Consider the following 15,901-nt stretch of genomic DNA (forward strand, 5'->3'; position numbering starts at 1 on the left):
TTCACCAATGGGAACATTCCGTCCTAAAGTGTTGAGTTTTGGTTTGAAGAACGCGCCATACTGTTTTTCAAGCCTCATGGATAAAGTGTTGCGGGGACAGCAAGAATTCGCTTTACCGTATCTAGACGACGTAGCGATATTCTCCGCATCCTGGTCTGAGCATATGGCACACTTGCGGGCAGTGCTAACCCGCCTGCGCGAAGCGGGCTTGACAGTCAAGGCTCCTAAGTGCCAGTTAGCACAGGCCGAGGTTGTCTACCTCGGTCACGTGATTGGTCAGGGTCGTCGCCGCCCCTCTGAAATAAAAGTGGCCGCTGTGCGAGACTTTCCGCAACCGCGCACCAAGACCGATATTCGGTCGTTCTTAGGTGTCGCCGGCTACTATCAGAGGTACATCCCTAGATACTCTGATATCGCGGCTCCCCTGACGGATGCTCTAAGAAAGACAGAGCCTCAAACAGTCGTCTGGGACGAGACCAAGGAAAGAGCTTTTAGCGCCCTAAAGAGTGCCCTAACAAGCCAGCCTGTGCTACGATCGCCAGACTATACAAAAGAGTTCATTGTTCAGTGCGATGCTAGCGAGCGAGGCATGGGCGTTGTACTGTGCCAACGGGAAAATGGAGAAGTAGAACACCCCGTCCTGTATGCTAGTCGTAAGCTGACCAGTCGTGAGCAGGCGTATAGCGCCACCGAGAAAGAGTGTGCATGTCTCGTGTGGGCCGTTCAGAAATTGTCATGCTATCTAGCCGGCTCGAGGTTTATCATTGAGACGGATCACTGCCCTCTCCAATGGCTGCAGACCATCTCTCCCAAAAATGGCCGCCTCCTGCGCTGGAGCCTCGCTTTACAACAATATTCCTTTGAGGTGCGTTACAAAAAGGGGAGTCTCAACGGTAACGCCGATGGCTTAAGTCGAAGCCCCTAACGTAGGAATCAGCCTCAAAATTGTTTGTTACTGATGTTTTTCTTCCTGAGGCAGGATTTTTTTTTAACATATTGCTTTTGTTTAGTGTTTCAAAGTGATGATATGCTTTCTAGTGCAATTTTTCAATTTGTGGACGCGTTCTGAGTGATGCTAGACTACTGTAAGGAACTAGGCAGTGGTATAAAAAGGGGAAAGAGCCTGGCAGGGCTTAGTGAGGGTTGTGCCGTGCTTGCTGACTGAGCGGTTGAGTTTCAGCGTAGTTCTAACGCTTGCCGGGAACGAGAACAAAAATGTGAACTCTCCCGAAGTCACTTTGCAGTGTCCCGTGCGAACCTGAACAAGAGAACGAGGCCTTCTCTGTGCGCTGCGCTCAAGAAACGTCGAGGGACGCCCGACTTCGATTATGAGCATCATCGAGCGACATCCCTCCGGACAGCGGATGCAGTCCCCTGTCCATCGGGATCTCCTTCCCCCGGCGGGGCGGTCAGGTCTGTTGCGTTTCGCCTGCGACACGTGGTTTTGCCGGCGCGACTGCGGCGGGGCGGCGGACATTTTGGCCCGATCGTCGTCACCGCAACACTCATCGCCAGGTGTTTCCAGGCGCGACTGCGGCGAGGCGACCGCCTAGGGATCATCCTCGCATTCCAGTCATTGTGCCCGAAACAGGCGATGCCAAAGCAGGGATCTCATTCCAGTTATTGGGCCCGAAACAGGCGATGCCAAAGCAGGGATCTCGTTCCAGTCATTGTGCCCGAAACAGGCGATGCCAAAGCAGGGATCTCATTCCAGTTATTGGGCCCGAAACAGGCGATGCCAAAGCAGGGATCTCGTTCCAGTCATTATGCCCGAAACAGGCGATGCCAAAGCAGGGACCATCTTCTCGTTACAGTCATTGTGTCCGACCGGCAGCGCCACGACAGGGTGCTACGAGATCGTGCTCGACATGGTGCTACGGCATCGCTACGACAGTGTGCGTCACCATTAGCCCATTGTACATTCACGTGCTCGTCTTTTGAGGGGTTCCTTCTTGCCCTCAACTGCGAGAGTATAAAAACAGCTGCCCCCGGACGCCAAAAGGAGGGCTCCGATTTCTTCTGCTGAGTGAAGTGCTCTCCCGTCTCTCTACTTCGGTCAAACCTGACCGCCAACTCTTTGCGATGTTAAAATAAACAAGTTGTTTCGTTGTTACCAGTCGACTCATGCTTTGCCGGGACCTTCGGATGCTTCCAGTTGTACCCCAGGCCGCCAGGCCAACGCTACCCTTGGGGCTTGCGACCCAGGTACAACCACGGGCGTCAGCGCCGAGTTCCCAACAGATCGTACCAGCGGTCAGATCCAAACACCTTTTAGTATATGGCTGCGTGGCCTTGGCAGGATTGAAATATAGAGGCAGCTGGCTGGTTTTCACGTGTTCAGCATACGATTCACAGCTATGTATCTTTTCTGTAAATTCAATCCAATCCATGATCTAATTGCGTCATTACAAGGTCACTAGAAGTGCAGTCCCATTTTTTTTGTAGAGGAGCTGATTCTGGCTCGGACAGCTTCGTACGTGTTCGGCGCAGAGTTTAGTTTCTTTTGCGTAACGCGCCGAGAACCCGTTCCCTAAGCATTCGGCGTTCGTACACATAGGAGTGACCGCCGCTGGATATTTCCACATGCTTGTAGCATTTGCGCAGTTTCGACGTTGCTTACATTTGTAGCTGTTGATTGCGGATCTGCTTATAACCTCTCGCATTTTTGTTACGAATTCACCGAAGCGATTGTTATTAGGCAACTAACGCCATATCTATGGCGACAAACAGTACGAGCAACAAAATGAACACATAATATTACTTAAAAGCTCAGTGAACCCTGTCGTGGCGACAGAATCTCTACCTGAAAGCTCAAAACACGCGTGTATCTTTAATTTGTTGAGCCTATCTTGTACCGGACAGTTTTCTGTTTGGTCGGCTTAGCTTAGATTCGTCATAAGCCATACTTGTTTTCTTTCCTTTCTCCGCAAGCAAGATTTTGCTACGTTGATAAGCGTGCAGTATAATAAAGCTCAGAGACTGTCGGCATGCTTCCTAAGCTCCACGCAACGTTGGACTGATTATGCTAGCTACAGATGGGTTTGGCCTCGCGATCGAGGCCGGTAAGTGTGGTCTCTGAGCATCTCTTTCATTACTACTGACTCATGTCACCACATGTTTGGCAAACCAATGTCCCTTGTGAACGCAAAGAGTGACCCTGCCTTGCGGGTTATTGCGCACTTTTCTGGAACCACAAGGCGCTCCAAACGTGCACGCGGATAGACTTGTATGTATATGTATGTATATCATGTATATTAGACAATCCGACGGCTCGTCAGATTGCCGCAGAAAAAAACAATCGAGTAAAAGGTACTTTTTTCATCTATGCAAGGACACAGAAGGATAATCAAAGATGCTTACATTCGAAAGCCAAGATGACCGAACGAACAGACAAGTAATACTAGGGACACACAGTCCCATCTGTCACGCACCGATAAATTTGTTACTCATTCTCTCCTGATGCACGACGAATGTGGAATACGTTACGGAATGCTATTGTTGACGAATATGACGTTCATGTTGTTGAACTCACTTTACACACGCCTCTATGCATTGTATAACTTAGTGAGCGTTCACAAATAAAGCGTGGGCAAATAAATAGGTGAATAAATTCTAAACAATGTTACGGGTTACTATCCGAGCATGGAACGCGCCGCACCGAACACGTTTCCACGCGATTAACTGTGAGGAAAGCTCTCACAAAGAAATGACAGCCACGCCAACTGAACTTTTGTAACGACTCTTTAGCGTTCGCAAACTGTAAAAAGTAGGATACTGTCGGGCAGGGTTATCATAAGGGGTGTGCGAGAGCGTGATTTTTGAGACCGAATAGAATACGAATCGACTAGTGCCAGAAGGGAATCGAATCGAATATCGAATACTTTCCGAATAATGAACAGCCTTTATTACAATTACTATAGAACGATGTTCACATCCTAGTTTTCTTAATGTTAGCAAGTTTCTGTCATTACGTAGTACGTTATGAAGCAGTGTTCATTAAAGGTAAAAATGGAGCATTAGGAACAAACAAGTAGTTCCTTTGCATGCACAGGGCTCTTCGGAGAGTGGTAATGATCGCTGTGCATTCTGTACTGTATGGCCACTAAAGTGACGTAGGCTGCTGCACTACGCCAGTTCTCATGTGTTATGTCAACACTATGCCCACGGGGTGATAATTTACCACACTTTTGTTCAATTTTATGTTTATTTGGGCGCAGTTGACGTTCTGAAGTATCTGAAAAGTATTCGAAAGATATTCGCATTTACGAATAGTGAATATTCGATTCGAAGACCGAATCGATTAGGATAGTATTCGATTCGGCATTGGAAAGTTTCGAGTATTCGCACACCCCTCGTTAAGATACGGGAAGTTCCGCTTATTAAATCGGGGTCGAATTCACAAGGCTTTCTTGTTCCTAAGTGAACATTCCCACTGGCTGGTCGCCTGCGTTCATAATATGTCCGGCACAGCAGCCCTGGGCTGGAAATATTATTGGACATATTATTAATACCAATTCCCGGCTATACCAAACAATGCTGCATTCGACTGCAGTCATCCTCCTCCTCCTTCTCCTACCCAGTATTGGTTGGAATTCGCTCTTATGAAAAATTCCAGGATTTATTTATTATTTGTTTCGAAAACGTATACACAATTGACAGGAAAGGGAAAGCGAGGAGCAGGCTGGCAACTGCCACCGGAAGCGGCACAACGCCTGCCTGCTCTTCAGAATGCTGGGGACAGAAACATAGAAATGGAAGATAGGAAGAAGGGGAGGAAAGAGGAAAGAAAGTGCAAGATGACAAATGTCAAAGAATAAAAATAACAACTTGTAATAAAAACGGGCCCCGCTCTCAGTTACGCCCCGCCTCAAGCCCTGTCTTCTTGATAACCTATCTATTGCGGATATAGGGACAAATTTGATGACTCTGACATAAGCTCTGAGGGATATTTTTCGGCGTTCGTCCACTTTTGTGTTCAGGGGACCGGAAACCATCTGCACACGTTTCACCTACTGTGACAGGCGGCGGCAGGGTATACTCTACTTCGGCAACCTGAGCAGCACACTCTCCCCTCTCTCTCTTCCCCCCACGTTAAATAGAAGTAGCGTTGCATGGGTAGTGGCTTCACCCGAGCGCCGTTTCCCAGATTCGGGTCCGTATACGTAAATGTCTTCGTTCGTAACTGCTGTTTGCTCTCGGCCGGTCGGCTTCGTTATATTATGATGTGCGACACCACGTTATTAGCTGAAATCTGCTCTTAAGAACATATTTATGGTGAGAACGTTTTGTCAATATGGGCCGTGTATGCTAGATCGATCTATATTTATACGTGTAGCACTAGGCACTGGCAAGTGAAAGACACGCACAAGGAATCGAACCGAGAGCGCGTACGACGATGTGTCCGTACATTTCCTTCCGCTCCGTTCTCTCTCTCTCTCTCTGTCTCCCTTCCCTCCGCACACACAGACACGAGCTGTCAGTTGTAACGCTGCCCGTTGTATGCCACCTGTGACCGCAACGCAGGAACGAGGAAATCTCACCCATGGACGACCTAGCCTTCGACATGTACGTGGATACCGAGGTGGCGCAGATACTGCGAAAGCTCGAGGCCAAGAAGAGGGACGCCATTGCCGGTGAGCACTGGGCCAGTTGGCGCTGCTCCTGTCGCATGCTCGGCGGGAGGCCACCGGTTAAAGTAGACACGGCAAATCTAATGTCATTTCCAACAAATGACATTTGTTGCGATTAATGTCATTATCACAGCGCGCTGTCACACGGCGAAAACTAATGTCATTTGAAAATGATGAGAATGACGATAGTAAAAAAAAAGACACGCCTCAAACCCACTTTTGTCCAATAATTATTTTCCAATATGCTAAATTCCACTAGAATATGCGATCGTTGCTTTCAAACCGTAGCGTTCTATCGCTAACTTGTCGACATTGCCAACGAAGTCAAGTCGAGTCGAGCCAAGCCAAGCCAAAGCTAAGGCAAGCAACAGGGCGAGGAGAACGATAGGCGCGTCCGCTACATCTGCTATAGTGGTACGAGAAGGGCTGTTGCATGTCATCGCCGTTCTGATGTGCATGCAGGCTTCTAATATGCTCATTCTCGGCGCGTGCCACAGGAAAACACGCGCATGCTTTTACGCCAAGTCAATTGAAGCGGCCGCGGACGATGCGAACCAACACGACTGCTGCAGCGAAAGCTAAAGACGGCTGTCTGGTCACTGGACTGAGAGTAGTTTTCTGTATTTACGCACGTGGTTGACTTCAATGTCGTTAAAGCATTAATTAGGTAATAAAATTGATAGAATCATAGTGATTTTTGTTAAAACAAAAAAGGAAGCATGTACTGTTTGCGAAACACTGGTACACTCGTGGTGTCGAGGATACACATTTGGTCCCAAACGAATGCGAATGAGTTTGGCGAACTCATTCGTTTGTAAATGTCATTTTCGACTAATGTCATTACGTTTTACCGTGTGACAGCAAACAAATGGCATTATCAGCGAATGTCATTCGTTGTAAATGACATTAGATTTGCCGTGTGACAGGGGTATCAGTTTAGACTGATTAAGCATTCTCGCAAAACTTCTATTTTCGTTAATTTCACAGTGAGCAGTGAAAACACAGGCTAAAGTATAACTTACAGGATGCCGCGCCGAAAGCTTAGCCTGACGAAAATACGTCAGTTTGAAGTCACCGACTCCAAAGTAATTTATTTTTTCGCTTTTCTCGCCTAAAATTTCTCAAAATATGCTAAGTACAGTCTTTTGCCTGGTTTAGAATTTCATTTAGACTCGTCTCTACCAACAAATAATAATAAAGAAACTATCTAGGCCCGAGCAGGTGTTGTCAGAATGTATGAGGTCACGATAAGCTGTTGAGGGAGCTGCAAGACGGCACCGCTACCCGTCTTTCGTTCTTGCGTATTTTTTGGCCTATCAAGACCAGAAAAACGTCACATTTGTCAAGAGTGACGTTTTGTATTGCGTAAGGGTAATTTATTACTACAGCTCAAATTGTATTTTTTCTTGAGTGCCCCTTCAGAGCTCGTTTCTTCGAGGTTCAATGACGGATGTCGAAGCTCCACAATTCAACTCTTGGGTTCCAGGGCCTCGAGCCTGGTAGTTCTGGGCCCGTATTCATGTAAAAAAATCTCTTAAGCTGGAATCGTTCGTAAGAACAAATGCTAGCCAATCTTGATGCTGTAAATCTTATTAGCGAAGTCCGCCGGCCAATGGTAGACCACGCTTACAAATAAAAAGCTTTGTGAATTCGGATCCTTATGTCTTAAATAGCATATAAGGACTTAATGACCAAATGCCTACTCCTGAGGTCACGAGCACCGGGATGCCGTGCACGTCCTTATACCCCCTCTTTCTCTTCCTTCTCTCTCTCTTCCCCTTCTCCCTTCCCCCAGCGTAAGGTTTCCAACCGGACTCTTGACTGGTTAACATCCCTGCCTTCCTTATATCCCTCTTTCTCTCTCTCTCTCACATCCACCACTGTGGCCATGGGCACTAACAATTGCAGGGCTGGTTTTAGGGGATTATTACTACAAGGTCCATATTTACAGAAAGTCTTACGCTAAAAATTGTTCGTCAGAGAAAATTTTGGTTGATATCTATGCTTGCTGTGTTAGCGAAGGTGGCGACCAATGGTAAAGGACACCTACGTACGAAAACCCTTGTGGTTCCCACCCCGGGCGCTTAACTGCTAACGAAAATACGTGGATGAAGACAAAGCCTTCGTGTATGTAGCTTAGCTGTTTGAATATCGCACGCTTCATTTAGTTGTCTTTTTATTTATTTTATTTATATATTTATTAGCCTAGTAACCTTTAGCGTAGGTACAAAAGAAAGATACTCGAGATTTAACTGGAAGTTGTTGAAGTTTAACGATGGGCTGTTAATGAACGAATCCTGTTGTGAAAGCGGGAAAGAAAAGTTAGATAATTTGATCGAGGACGAAGACGGCAACGTGCTACAATTATGGGAGAACTTTAAACAAGAAGTCAAGATATTTTTTTTATTTTGGTTCACAGAATACACTGCGACTCAAGGAAAGTTGGGCTAAAGGCAAATGGTTGTGGGTTTGGCTTTTATCGGCGGCAAAGTTGTGTGTTCTTCCACTTTCAATTCTCTTTTCCTTTATTAATGATATGAAAGTTATCCTAAATTCAACTATACACAATTCCATTTTCCAATCCTTCGAATGTCTTGAAGGCGCCACAGCGTGTTCTTTGGGAGCGGCGTATCAATTGATTCTCCGCCTTCAAGAGACCCTTGCGTAAATTTATGATATTTGATCCATGAAGCTTTGGACACGACAGAAAGAATGAACTAGACTTTTGCAGTAATATGAAAAGGAATATACCACCAATGATCATGCATCTCCTGTCTGCTTTTTTCGAACCTCAAGTGCTGCACGACCTGGTGACGCTGTGTAGTGACTGGATGGAGTGCTGAATCGCATGCTATGGTTACTGCGGGAGCATATATGTGTACAGTTACTCTAGTGGAGGTCTGTTGACAGCACCCCCTGCTGGGCATCACGTGACCACTCAGGCGTCGCATAAAACTGTCTGGAACCAGGTGTGCATTATGTTTTGGAAGTACCATGCCGTTGCCAACAGTGACACGCGCCATTTTGTTTTGACTCGCCTATATTTCCTGCGCGACGAGAGGCTCCGAGGCAAATCACCCGTGACGAGGGAATGACCCGCCAACGGGATTTTTATGCTAATCGCGGAGCACTAATTTCCGGAAAGAAAGGAAAGCTGGAACGAAGTGACAGAGAAAAAAAGAAAGAAATAGAAAAAGCTAGCTTTTTTTTTTGTTGTGCAACCTCCGAAACCATTACGGCGCCTTCACCTGCTGTGGGATGGTTTCCACGGCGGGCGTGTTTCATTTTTCTTTTTAGCTCGTTGGTACTCATTCTTACGACTACACCAAAGGGTAACATAAAATGTTGCTGTCATACCTGTACTACATCACCAAAAAAAGTGAGCATTAAAAGCCGGAACAAAACAAAAACTGACGGCTTCGTCCCTTGCGACGCTGGCTCACATAAACAATATTATGAAGGGTCTCTTTTTTTCCACTCGTTTTCTGCTTAGCACGGAGCGTTCGCTGACTGCTTCCGAGAATGACTCCAGGAATTATAATGGCCGCGCGTTGTTCGCGGGGAGTCAATGAAGGGTGCGGCCCCTCGATTTCGGTTAAAGTGAAAAGCGGGAAGCAGCGTGCGCTGTGAGTGACTCCATCGACCTTGCCGCGCACATGCGCTCGAGCGTCGAACGCGGACACAACGGGTCGCGTACAGCGCGCTCCGGGAAGCGCACAGCGTCCTCATAAACAGGAGTGATAAAGCGAACCGTCCTCCCCATCCGCTTCCTATCGTGACGTCGTCGGAGCTTATGGCGTGACGACGTGTCCAGCATGCAAAGCGGCGGTCCACTCGCCCCCCTTTTTTTTTCTTGTTTTCCTTGCCTTTCTTTCTTTGCGTTCGCTCGACTTCTCCAGCGCCTGCACAGCTGCACCACAGCCCGACGACTCACGTGGTGACTGCTCAGACCAAACAGTAACGTGTGGTCCAACCACAGAGTTCCCTACAATGGATCCAACGAACAATTTCTACTCGGAAGGTTAAGAGCAGACTAGATTAGGAAATGAGGTAGAATTCTTTCCCTGATAAGTCTGTCGTCAGCTTAACGCTCGGTACAATTTTTATTTTGCTGGTTTCATTGTTTTTTGTTCGTAAGTGCTTCTTTACCATTGGCTAGATTCATTCGCTAACGATATGTTCACCATCAGGTTATGGCTGAAATTTTCTCTTACGAACAGTGCTAGCGTAAAAGGTTTTTGTGAGTATGGGTCCAGGGGCGGAATTCACAAAGCTTTTCATTCGTAAGTGATCTTTTCCATTGGTCGACAACGTTCGTTAATAAATATGTCCAGCGTCAGTATTGGCTAGAATTCGCTCTTATGAACAATTCAAGCGCAAGGGTTTTTTATGGATACAAGACCAGGTTTTACCGTAGGGTATCCTACAAAAAAGATTAGAGCAAATCTGGCACTGCTGTCCTTCAGCTACGACGGAAAGGACCTGTAGTACATGTGTCTTCGTGCCTGTGGCTTCAGACGGTCTTGCGACCTAATTTATTACGCTTTACCATTCTGTATATTCCTGAAACACCAATGCGCACAATTCTCAAAGCTTTTCACTTGCAAGTGATCTTTGCCATTGGCCAAACATCTTCGCTAACAATATGCTCAGCGTCAGGATTGACAGAAAATCGTTCTTGAGAGCGATTCTAGCGTAGGAGCTCTTTGTAAATATGGGACCATACTTTCGGCAAAACGCACGGATACAGCAAGTTTCTGTACAAATGCATCATACTGGCGAATTTTCGCAATTATGGCGCAATATTTTATTGAAAATGGTCATCTTGCAGAGACACGCACTCGTTTGAAGCCAGGAGGACAATGCTTAGGCAAATTACTGCACTAGTCATCATTCCAATGCATGGCTGAACCGCTCCACTTGCAGCTCCTGTGGACACTAGTGCCTGAGTTCCCTTTAGTAATTGCCGTAACAAACATTAGGGAGTTTACAATGGCCGCACCATGGAGGGAACACCTTGGAGGTATGATGTGCTGACCACCGGACCAGGTACTAAGATTCCGGGCTCGAATTCACAATGTTTTTCGTTCCTAAATGCTATTTTTCATTGGCTGGCCGCTTTCGTTAGTCCGGCATCACGATTGGCAGGACACATCTCTCGCCACCAATTCTAGTGTAAGAGGTTTTGGTGAATACGGGCCCTGGGAACGAATGCAGTGAATACGGGCCTGTGATCTGTATTCACTGAAAATTGTTTTGCAATAACTGTTAGTAAGGACAAATGCCAGTCAACTGCGACGTTGGGGATCTTATTATTGAAGGTGGCCGGCCAATGGCAAACAGCACGAACGAAAAGTTTTATGTATTCGTCCCCAGGGCCCGTATTCACAAAAATACATTACTCTACTATTGTTGGTAAGTGAAAATTACAGCCAATTCTGACGCAGGATTAAATTTTAAGCGAAGGCAGCCAGCCAATGACAAATAACATTTACGAACGAAAAACGTAGTGCATCTGGCGCTAGGTTCTCTGGGGACTTTTGCGACTAGCGTTATTAAGAAGCGTCTTTGACGACCACGAGCTTAGTGACAAGTGAAGTGTCAAGCGTTGCCGTCATACATATGCCAAATGTCACTTATTTGTGCGGTAACAGTCATATCCAGTTAACACAGAACTGGCGTGTTTCCACACAATGGTAGCAGTCGAAATGAATGCGTCTTGCTTAATACGGTTATCATTAAGTTGTTTTCTTAAAATATGGTACTTTTGTATGTACACACACCACTGATCTCGTCTATCTCCTTTACTATACTCATTCGCAGAAGAAAGGTTCGTGTTTGCCAAGAAACTGAAGAACGCAGTCGTGGAGCTTCAAAAGGTGAGAAATGGCTTTATAGATTAGCATAACGTAAGGTTTCCTTTCATGCAGTTCTCTTCCTTTCTTGTCGTTCACCGTACATGGCTTGCTGTTTGTGGAGGTAACGTAGGCGTTGTGGTATTCAGACCACTAATGAAGCGCAAAAAGGAACAGCATTGGAAAAGAGTGATTGCGTTATCCCAGCCTAGTCTTTGCAACTATCGCAGCTGCAAGCCGGCCTTCGATAGATGGAGAGAACTGTGTTTATTAAAATGTTCGTCAAATACGGGCATGCTGTTTTGAAAAAGAAAAACGGAGAAGCTTGATGCTGATGTTGCCTGAAATAAATGACGGGAAATCGCGCACTTTGTTACCAATTTTTTGGCTTGTTTGACGAAAGCCTTTATGGCATTGCTGCTGCATCGGCGCACGCCCGTCATTGCTTTATTTTTTTTCGCATCCCGTTTGCATCATATTTAGGATGGTAGGAGCAAACCTTATCTGAACACTTTACACTCCATTAACTTTAAATACAATAGGCACGTTTACTCCCTATAGTATACCGCTCATACCTCTTTTTTTAAATATAATGCGCAGGTCTAAAATCTCGTTGCTTTGTTTACCGTATACTGTAAAACCATCAACAACAGAAGTAAACATGAAAGTTTTCGTGTTTAGCTTTTGAACCTTACCACATGCGCGTAACTGCCACTGAATTGTGGCAAAAATAAAGCTTGCCTGTGCATGCAAGCAGTAACACCTCTTCCTCGCCCCCCCCCCCCCCCCCCCATACAAGTACGCATGCGCGCACGCACACACAGTAACAACTAAAAGGCTTAAGTCTAGGAAAGTCGTCTGATTATTTTCCTCGGACGAGCATACGCCATTATTAGAGCTTGCTTATGTGCTTATGTGGGGACTCTGCCTTATGTGGGTACTCTGCCTATTGAACGGCCGGCACCTACTTTTATACCAGCGTCAACTTTAAAGAAAGCCATCATTTGTTCACGCGAAATACTATGCCTGTAAGACGCTCCCGTCCATTGCTACTTTGTAACGTAGCATGCTAAAGCGTAAACGCCCGCCGCTGTAGAATTTCCTGCTGCGTTAAGACAGCCTCCCTCGCGCCAGGTGGGCGAGAAGCTGGGCAAGATGGTGATCGAGAAGCAGATGGCCGTCGAGATGGAGGACTTTGACCGGGCGCGCCAGAAGAAGCAGCACATCGAGGAGTACCGTCTGAACGCCTACGAGCACCTGCGGCTTCCCGAGCTCATGGAGATGGAAGGGGTGAGTGATGGCTCGCATTGGGCGCCGCTTTCCGGGCCGTGCGGCTGGCGCCAGTATCGGGGCGCCCGCATCAGAATGTGGCCCCTTTGTGCCTCCGCCTCGCCTGTCGCGCGCTGGCAAAAGGGGATGTGCATAGCTTACATGGAAGTTCGAACAGTTGAAGCTCGAGGTGTTACAGCTCGCATCCTGTGGGGGCGCCCGAACGTAAGGCCGCATTACAGGTACATGACCAGGGAAAACAGCCCTTAGCATCAGTACCAGCGTGTTTTGCATTGCAATGAATTACCGCGAGCTACGGTATACGAGTAGTACCGTGTGTCTCAGCTAACGTTAGCCAAGCTGAGACACACACACATATATATATATATATATATATATATATATATATATATATATATATATATATATATATATATATATATATATATATATATATATATATATATATATATATATATATATATATTTATATATATATATATATATATATACACACAGCTTGTCTAATGTTAGCTGGGACACTCTACATATCGTATAATGCTGACGAAGCTGTGAGGTAAGTCTGGTTAACGGGCTGGCGTTTAGCTAGCCTGAGCCACATAGCGACAACTTAGATTGCGCAGTGTTCGCCGAAAGTATATGTGCCACTTTGAAAGCAAGAGTATCCGAAACTCCTGAAGCACTGTCGACGTTCCAGACCTGCGATGAGGGAGGTCCGGTCTCTTTCGTTTTTTCAAGAACGTCTGATTGTGGGGCATGAAATATGTTATGAAGCGAATTCGCGCTAATAGGAAAAAACAGAAAGAAAAGAAAAAGACGGCGCGAAATTCCGACGGTCTACGTATGTTCAGATTTTCATGCGCGCATTCAGGCTTTCTTTACATGCATTGCTGTCTCTTTTTCAGTACAACCCCGAACGGGACTCGGCGCTTCCAGGTACGTTTACGCAAGGCCCGACAATGCCTCCATATCCTCGCTAAATAGAGGTCATTTAATGTGCGGTGCTGTCCCATGTGTATCTGACTGACCTGGCGATTCTTTGCTTGACGTAACGTTCTGATAGCCTTTCTCATTTTACGAGTGTATCAGTTCCCGTTTTCGCAACATTGTGTATCCTGGAAAGACCTAAACTATTCACACTGGGTACGCACTAACACATATATGTTTCATCCCTTCAACTAAATTGTTTCCACAAGAGGCTTACGTAATCGGCTTGTCTGCCTAGACGCGAAAAATTACGTATGTAGAGCTACTTTCGCCGCCATCTCACACAACTCGTAGTAAACCATGTACGATCTTGAGGAATGATAAGTTCTGCTTGCCAAAGCAACTACAAAGCTTCACATAGGAGGCAGTTTTTGTGATTTCATCACGTGCTCGTCTATCCGAAGTCGCACATAAATGAGATATTATGTGGGTCGATCTGTATGTATCCATTCAGTGGTTTGTAAGCTTCTGGGAAAAAAACAAAAACGAAAACTTTTTCGAAATTCATTATATTGTGCACGTTATTTTCTTCAAGCTACATTAAATATCTACTTGCCGCATCTCCACGACTCACAATGACAACATCGTCTCACGTAAACATACAAATAGCATTGAATTTTGTCACACCACAACTTTATTAGAAACAGTCGAACCGGCTTGCCGTCGAACTTGTCTGCTCAAGTGGCCGCGTCGCAGGGCCTGTGCCCCCTCCCGAGAAAGTGGGCAAAGGCCTGCACGTGAGCATGGATCCGCAGCTGGAAGGGTCAGGGCCGGGCCGCAACGCGGGACCCACCGAACAGCGCGTGGTGTCTCAGCAGCAGCAGCAACAGCAACAGTCGGCGCCCCGGCCGACCGCTACCAAGGCTCCCAAGAACTCGTACCTCGCCCTCGAGAACAGGCTTGTGGCTGGAGCGCGCAAGTACGTACACGGCCGCTGGCCCATGCTACACTACGCCGCCTGTGCGAGGCACTCGCGCGGTAATAGGCCGACCAATGGGAAGGCACTGCCGGCTGTCGTCACTAAGTTTTGCTATACGCTGCCGTGCGAAAGCGATAAGTCAAAGAATCTGCAAGTTGAAGGAATATTGAATAGCGCTCTTCATGCACTGCAGGTACTACACCGACTTAATACTGCGTGAACTTCGCGAATGTGTGTTGCGTCAATAGATCCTTTTCATAAATCGCAAGCGCACATCTCTGCACTGCACATTTGTCCAACTTATGGGCTGCACTGGTCATCGTTCAAGTGAAGAAGGAAGTACTAGCTGCACATGCTGGGGCTTGCCTCTTGCTCGTGTTCCCATCACGAGAGTAACGTCTACATTTTCCGTGTTACAATGCGAGCAAACTGTGCTTGTAGGCGCTGTTTGCAAAAGTGACTATGCCGCGTTAGTTGGACAAACTGCCTCGAAGGAAAGCTGGGCGGAGAATTTATACTTAACGGACAGAGAGCTTGTAGTTAGCCATAGGCGAGGAGGAGCCATCCGCCTTGCGTCGGCCGGCGTGTGTTGAAGCGCTTCCTAGAATTATGCAGTCTTATTTCATTTTAATAATTGAATAGGGTGGCTTCGTACTTGCTGATGTAAGAGCATGACATTTTCAGAGAGATATAGAAAGAGGCACTGAAGAGAGGAAAAGCAGGGAGATTAACAAGACGCACATCTGGGTTGCTATGCTGCACTGGGGAAATCATATATAGGAAATAAGAGAGAGAGAGAGAGAGAGAGAGAGAGAGAGAGAGAGAGAGAGAGAGAGAGAGAGAGAGAGAGAGAGCACAGGTTCGCGCACATTTGAAGGTGTGTGACGAGTCTATAAGTGGTCGCCGATACTCGTCCACTTGAAATACTTCGACAACGCTCGCATGGCTTTCTGTGCCATCGACGCGCTCGGCCACGATCCAAGGATCTTCATTTGCGAAAATGGTCTTGAGTTCAGCCAGTGTAATGTACTGCCCGGATAGATTCACGCTCGACGTCTTTCCGGGGACAGACAAAGACACAAAATGTGTTCAACAGATTCTTTTGTTTCACAACAATCGCGCGTGGGCGCGTCCACCATTCGGATGCGGAACGAGCAGCCCTTTGTAAATGTCACCTCGAGCCATAGGCGGCACAAAATACTCATGGGCCCTTATACACA

At 46.6% G+C, this 15,901-nt stretch overlaps 1 protein-coding gene across 1 annotated transcript in view; it reads left to right on the forward strand.

The window, feature by feature from the left end:
* The window catches only part of LOC142574475 (centrosomal protein of 104 kDa), a 61,408-nt gene that overhangs the window by 26,338 nt on the left and 19,169 nt on the right, over window positions 1-15,901 (forward strand). The window contains exons 7-11 of the mRNA XM_075683539.1: window positions 5,524-5,633; window positions 11,454-11,509; window positions 12,620-12,775; window positions 13,681-13,711; window positions 14,459-14,681. Of these exons, the coding sequence (XP_075539654.1) occupies window positions 5,524-5,633; window positions 11,454-11,509; window positions 12,620-12,775; window positions 13,681-13,711; window positions 14,459-14,681 (576 nt within the window). The remainder of the gene's footprint in view (window positions 1-5,523; window positions 5,634-11,453; window positions 11,510-12,619; window positions 12,776-13,680; window positions 13,712-14,458; window positions 14,682-15,901) is intronic.

Source organism: Dermacentor variabilis, chromosome 3 (genome assembly GCF_050947875.1).
Source record: "Dermacentor variabilis isolate Ectoservices chromosome 3, ASM5094787v1, whole genome shotgun sequence".
NCBI classification, from domain to species: domain Eukaryota; kingdom Metazoa; phylum Arthropoda; class Arachnida; order Ixodida; family Ixodidae; genus Dermacentor; species Dermacentor variabilis.